At 38.9% G+C, this 6,334-nt stretch overlaps 1 protein-coding gene across 2 annotated transcripts; it reads left to right on the forward strand.

Annotated features, from left to right (window-relative positions):
• Positions 1-1,372: 1,372 nt before the first annotated feature.
• On the forward strand, positions 1,373-6,009 carry n4bp2l2 (NEDD4 binding protein 2-like 2). Of its 2 annotated transcripts, XM_027018225.2 has the most exons (7): positions 1,373-1,510; positions 2,013-3,040; positions 3,291-3,415; positions 4,007-4,095; positions 4,271-4,347; positions 4,574-4,620; positions 5,415-5,502. In XM_027018225.2, the coding sequence occupies exons 2-6, from the start codon at positions 2,013-2,015 to the stop codon at positions 4,584-4,586; spliced, it is 1,332 nt and encodes a 443-aa protein (XP_026874026.2). In that variant the 5' UTR covers positions 1,373-1,510; the 3' UTR covers positions 4,587-4,620; positions 5,415-5,502. The 2 variants fall into 2 exon arrangements, with proteins under 2 accessions (XP_026874026.2, XP_026874025.2); XM_027018224.2 differs by lacking the exon at positions 4,574-4,620 and having other exon boundaries at positions 5,415-6,009.
• Positions 6,010-6,334: the final 325 nt, after the last annotated feature.

Consider the following 6,334-nt stretch of genomic DNA (forward strand, 5'->3'; position numbering starts at 1 on the left):
GTAGATGTACACATTTATTTATATCTGCCAAATGCTAAAAGGTTGGCCATAATCATGCTCGGTAATGCCTTCACCAAATTCTGGTGGTGGAAGGTCAGAATGGGTATTCCACACATTGGTGACATAAAATGTTTTTTGTTGACTCAAAGACATAAAAAAAATTTTCATGAACAAGTGTATATTTTATTTAACAGTATGTACCCTAGACAAATTAAATAAATTATTTTAAAAAGTATTTTGATCTGTGTATTCTCTCTGTGATTGTTGTCATATAATGATAATACTTTAAGTGCAAACTAATCTTAGTTTGCACTTAAAGTATTATCATCTACTTAAAAAGCTACATTTTTATTGTAGAAAATGTCCAGTGACTTGAAAAATAATGTAAATGGATAATATATATATATATATATATATATATATATATATATATACTTTCATGGCCCACTTTAAATGCTTTGTAGAGTATGTATACTTTGTAGATGGCCACTTTGTAGAGAATTATAGCCAACCACAGTTGTTCATGTAATTCATGTAATTCACACAGTAATTCATCTACATTATTAACAGGAATTTCTTCCTCGTCTCAAGCATAATAGATGATAACCTGGAGCGTGGAACTTTTTGTTTTTGTAGAGGATGTTGGCATGAATCAGTATATATCAGTAAATCAGTATATATATATATATATATATATATATATATATATATATATATATATATATATATATATATATATATATACACATACTGAACATACTGAAAACATGAACATGCAAGATGGTTAGTACAGATATAAATGGTGTCATTTTTAAAGATGACACTGATCACTTTATGGTTTTGTGCTATGGTGTTCACACACAAAAACACCTATAGAAATACACAAACACACATGTATTATATATATATATATATATATATATATATATATATATATATATATAAATAAAACAATAGGTATGTTTATAATTGCAATACTTTAAATATGGGTGTCCTGGTTATATGTTTTGATTTAGTGGGATTTAATTATTTCAGTGGTCTCTCCTCTCACTCTACACAGATTTGACCTGAGTTAAGCCCTTGGCTAAAAGTACTAAACTATTTAGGGCAATCTGGAGGTGAAGCTTTGCTGTTGTTGCATTTGGCTCTGTGGCTCTGGGATGACTAGGCCCATTTACTTCCAGATAGTGCAGTAAATGTTGGCCACACGTCTCCTTGGCAGCTCCACCTATTTGCTGCTTAAGAAGTTTTCATTTAAAAACAAACACACACCATAAAAACAAAGACACACACTACAATGTTTGGACACGTGTAGTTTCTCCCGACATGGCAACCTTTGTGAATCTTCGGGACTACCCCGCGCGTTAAGTCCGTATCCCCGGAAGTGGGTTGACGGCGCTAAGAAGCTTCCGTTAGCGAGGTAGCTTCACGTCTAACTTCACTCACAGACCCCTGAAAAGGAACCTCCACACGAAGACAGTCGTTTATTATCCGACTTTCCACTTGTTAGGTAAAAAATCTGCCTAGTCGTGCGAATGGTTACTTCCTTGTCCTAGCCTGCCTGGAGACAGACGGCTAGGCTAGCTAGCTAACTAGCTAGCGCTAGGCTAGCTCACCCTAATCACATTTCTGCGGAGTTACTTGGGTTACAGCCACCACACAGATGCTTTAGACTTTTCTGAGTCTCTGTAGACGTTTCCCTGTTTTTAATCTCAGCAGCCGCACTTGGTTGTGACTACAGTTTCAGCTGCTTCATCTATAAGTTGGCTAGCTAGGTTAGCTAGCTATCGTTTACAATCAAAATGCCGACCTGCGTGGCTGTTTATCATCTCGTTGGGGAGATATTGATCTAGTTTATGGCTAATTAACCCATTCAGGAAATTGTATTTTGTTTACGTACCCAGTGTGCTGCATTCCACAGAGACTCATTTGTGAAAATATTTGATTTGAGAGTATTAAAGTGATTAAAGTGAGAGTATTAGTGAATTCACGGTTGTCATCATTCTTTCCAGATGCCTAATGTCAATCCAGATATATCTTCTCCACCTCTGAGTGGAAAAGTAGAAGAGCCCCATCACCTACAGGAGCTTGTCTGTAATCAGGCCGCCATAGAGGGGCAGGCGATAAGTTCGTCTGCATTGGCCTGCACTGAGCCTAATTCAGAAGATGCCTCTTCTCAGACTGTGCTTCCCACACAGCATGAGTTGGAGGGTGTCCAGATGGTGGAGGTGAACCACGATGAGCAAGGCTCGGGGGATGATGCCCGACAACGTGCTCACGGGAGAAGTAAAGAAGAGGTCATCAGAGAGATAAGCCTCAGCAGCGCTGCCTTCATCGGTCCGCCGTGTCGCCCGCGGTCCGCGATAGACGAGGAGCTTAGCGAGTTCTATAAAGAGCTTAAGCAGATCGACCACCAAGACACTGTTGATGGAAAGAGAGGAATCAATGAAGATCCGTCTCAGCCCAGCGTGCCCATGGCCGACCCAGCTCCTGGAAAAGCGAGCAGGGGAGCTGACCTCAAAAAGGCCCACAGGCCTTACTCGCCTCCTCGCAGTCATGGCTGGCATCGAAAGGACTATGGAAACTCTAGGAGATGGAGGCCTCAATCACACAATAATATGACATGGGATAGCTCATATGCATACAGCTTCCAAGGTCAGTGGCAGCAGGCCCCACCTAGACCCCTACAGGACCCGCAAAAATTCCAGTTTCAGGAACCACAGCGGTTCTTTCCACCCCCGCCGTCTGGGAATCCTGTGCACCATCTATACTTTGAGCCTAAGTTCAATGACTATGAGCATTCTGAGAGTAGCAGCTGGGGCTCCTGGGAAGAGACCCAGTTACCAGTTGCTTATCATTTGGGACTTAGTTCATCTAACCAGCCAGGGGCATATGAATGGCATGAAAGAAACTCCTATGATTGGCAGCCATATGAGGAACAATATTACCATGAAGAGAATCGTTATCAACATAATGATGAAGCTTTTGTATTGATTCTGATGAGAGGACTTCCAGGATCTGGGAAATCAACCCTGGCAAAGTAAGTTGTGAAAATTAGTGTAAAGGATGTTGCCATTGTAGTATTTGAATGTGACTGTCAAATAATGATTCGTAATTGCAGCACACCTATAATAATATGCTTTCGGGTATTGATACTGATCTGGCGATCATGCCTGGAAATGTACAAATGAAACTTATGTGCTTATGCGTGCTCTTGAATTTAAATTGTAGGTCATTCTGTCTTTTTTCCCCTTCAGAAGCCTAGTAATGCCACCATATTTGTTATGCAGGGAAATTCTGTCCACTGGTTCCACTGGACTGATACTGAGTACAGATGACTACTTCTTTCAAGAGAACGGCTACTTCTTTGACCCCACTGTTCTTGGAGATGCCCATGACTGGAATCAGAAGAGAGGTTTGGCAGTCATAGATCTCAGGACCACACAACTTCTTTTGTTTTATTTTACTAGTTCCACCTGTTTTAGGGAGAAATTTATGAATTAAAAAACTAAATTGGGGCCAACAGGATTTTCATCAAAATCAGACAGAGGTTTCTGTTGTACTTTCTCGGTTATTTTGGAGCACGGCCTACAAGATACCCCATAAAGAAGCAGAGCATAAACCATAGAAAAAAGTAGATTCATGACTGGTTGGTTTGTTTCCCTGTGATTTTGAGTTGCATCCTAAGCAAACTCATTTTACTTTGTCATTAACAATTACTGCCTCATGCACAATGTGTCATATATAAAGAGGATGGCTGTGGCATTCATTAATTGCCACAGTTAATGGCAATTTTGTATGCATTTATGCACACAGGGCAGAGTAAATCAAACATCACCAAGCCATTACATTACAAGGTCATTTTGATTTCCTTCAGTCAAGGTCTTTGGCTAGATCAATTAAAACTTTTTAAAATAAATTGACTCCTAATTTTGCTTAATTTAAGAGACCCTGCACTGGGGGTTCATGAAGGGTCATGGCTGTGTGTTTGTTTCTTTGTTTCTAGCTAGAGAGGCCATGTTGGAAGGCCGTTCACCTGTTATTATTGACAACACAAATGTGCAGGCTTGGGAAATGAAGCCATATGTTGCAATGGTAAGAAACCTGAATCCAATAGTCCTACCTGACTGTTATTGCATTTTCTGAATGATGGCAAGAGTTGTCTAGGTCTTTTTTTCTTTTTTGGTACCATTTTCACATTGTTACATTTCATTCATATTTCGTTGTTGGATCCTGACTTTTTTGTGTCTACTCTCATTGTGTTTTGCAGGCTTTAGAGATGGGCTATAGAGTGGAGTTTGTTGAGCCTGACACCAGTTGGAAATGTGATCCAGACCAGTTGGAAAGGTAAGTCTGTTTATGGTTCCAGAAATTGATTTGTCTTGCCTTGGCTGTTCTCCTTGACTTGGGGACTTCATGTAGGTCAAACTCTTTCATATTTCCTACAGTATTATTGATGTTTATGCTCATGCTCTGTCTGTAGTGACAACCTGCATTAAGCAGCCGTGTTTCAGCGTACCGGCTATAAATATTTTGACAGTGACAGTTTTGTTGTACTGGCTCTGTACCCTAGCACGACGGATTAAAAATAAAACAAGGACTAAGGATAAAGTGCCAAAGGTCGGTTTTGATTGAAGGGTGTTTACACCTATACTGCATGAACCATAAGTAATTGTAAATTCTGCTCAGCTGTTTCTAGGCCAGCTGTGTGTATGTGTCTCTTTAGTTAATGTATAAAAGGACTGGAATTGATTATAGATATAGATTTTCATAATTTGGCAATGTACAGTAAGATCAAAGAAATCAGGGTTGGTACAGTTGCCTATAATGAGGTTAATCAAACCAAATCACTCAGAGGCGTGTACCAGAGTAAACTGAGCCATTGAGTCTCACCTGCTCTGTGACACATGGTTGCATGGAAATGTTAATGAAGCCAACGACCGAAGGAAGCCGCAGGATGAGAAGCATACAGAAGCATATTAACTGATTGGGTCCAATCAAAATTCAGTTGGTAGCACTTTGGCTTGAAAGAATATAGTGGCTTGAAGGAGAGGCATGGAGAGGCATGCTTTTGTCAGTCACCCTGCCTGAAACATCCGAAAATAGTGAGCACTCTCATTCAAATCTGGCATTCTGCAACTTAATGTCACAGTCATGGTTTAATTTCAAATGCAGTGTGCTGAAGTAAATAAGTGCTTCTGCCATATGATATCATTGTAACTAGCACTGAACCAAAGCACCCCAAATTGCCACTGTCCAGTTGCTTATGGAGTGGTCGGGTTCATGTATCAAATTTCGCTTTGAGCAAGGGTAGTTAAAGGCAGTCAGTTTTAAGTTCATTTTTGTGTGCAATTGCTACCGACATTTCTGTACATTAAAAAAAAAAAAAAAAGGGATTTCTTGAATTTGAACAGGCGGACTAAGCATGGGGTTCCACGGGAGACTATCCAGAAGATGCTGAGTCTATTTGAACTCCCTATGACTGTGGACATTGTGATGAACTCCTGTGAGTCTCCTCATAAATGCAGAGGGCACCTTTCCAAGCAACATGTACAGAAAAAATCTGATGACATGTACACTTTTGTTACTTGAAGATGTGAATTTTTTTTCTGACTTGTAAAACATTTTTAATATTGTCATGTAAGTGTTTATAAAATTTTAAGAGTTCTGGTGAATGCTTTTTGATATTCAGATTTGTATGTCTCTTTGTGTAGTCTTTGTTTTGTTAGGTTTAGCATTATGAATATTCCATGAGCAGAGTGCCCAACAACAACAAATGGATGTGATCATTGAAGTAATTGTGAAATTGTTAATATTGATAAATTGGACATCTGTAAAGCAATAGAAAGTCTATAAGGAAGAGGTCTAGTTTTTGTAATATTTTTTTTTATTAAAAAAATTTTGGGGTTTTATTTTTCAATCAGCTAGAATTTCAGGAGCAAGGTGTTCCTTTTAAAAGACTCTGTGGACGTGCCTTTCCCCTGTTAAATAAAACCATTTTTAGATGGACTCTACAAACTTGTCTTTTTTGAGTCACAGTGTTTTTGATCTTTTTCACCTCTTTTTTAAGCTTCTGCAGAATCATGGATATTTTAACACCATTTAGAAGGTACTGTAACAAGCCCTCAGGTAAAATGTTATTAAAGTATTTTCTTTGATTAATATGAGGTATTTGAAGATGGTGGGTACTTTTTTTTCTAAATAAGTGTCCCTCCCATTGTTAGGTTTTTAGTGCGATGCTGTCTCTTGGAACTGATTTGGGATTATAATGATTTAGGGATTTATTTATTTGTAATACTGACCCAATCCACTCAGCACTAAAACTCATTGCTGT

Source organism: Electrophorus electricus, chromosome 15 (genome assembly GCF_013358815.1).
Source record: "Electrophorus electricus isolate fEleEle1 chromosome 15, fEleEle1.pri, whole genome shotgun sequence".
Lineage (NCBI taxonomy): Eukaryota > Metazoa > Chordata > Actinopteri > Gymnotiformes > Gymnotidae > Electrophorus > Electrophorus electricus.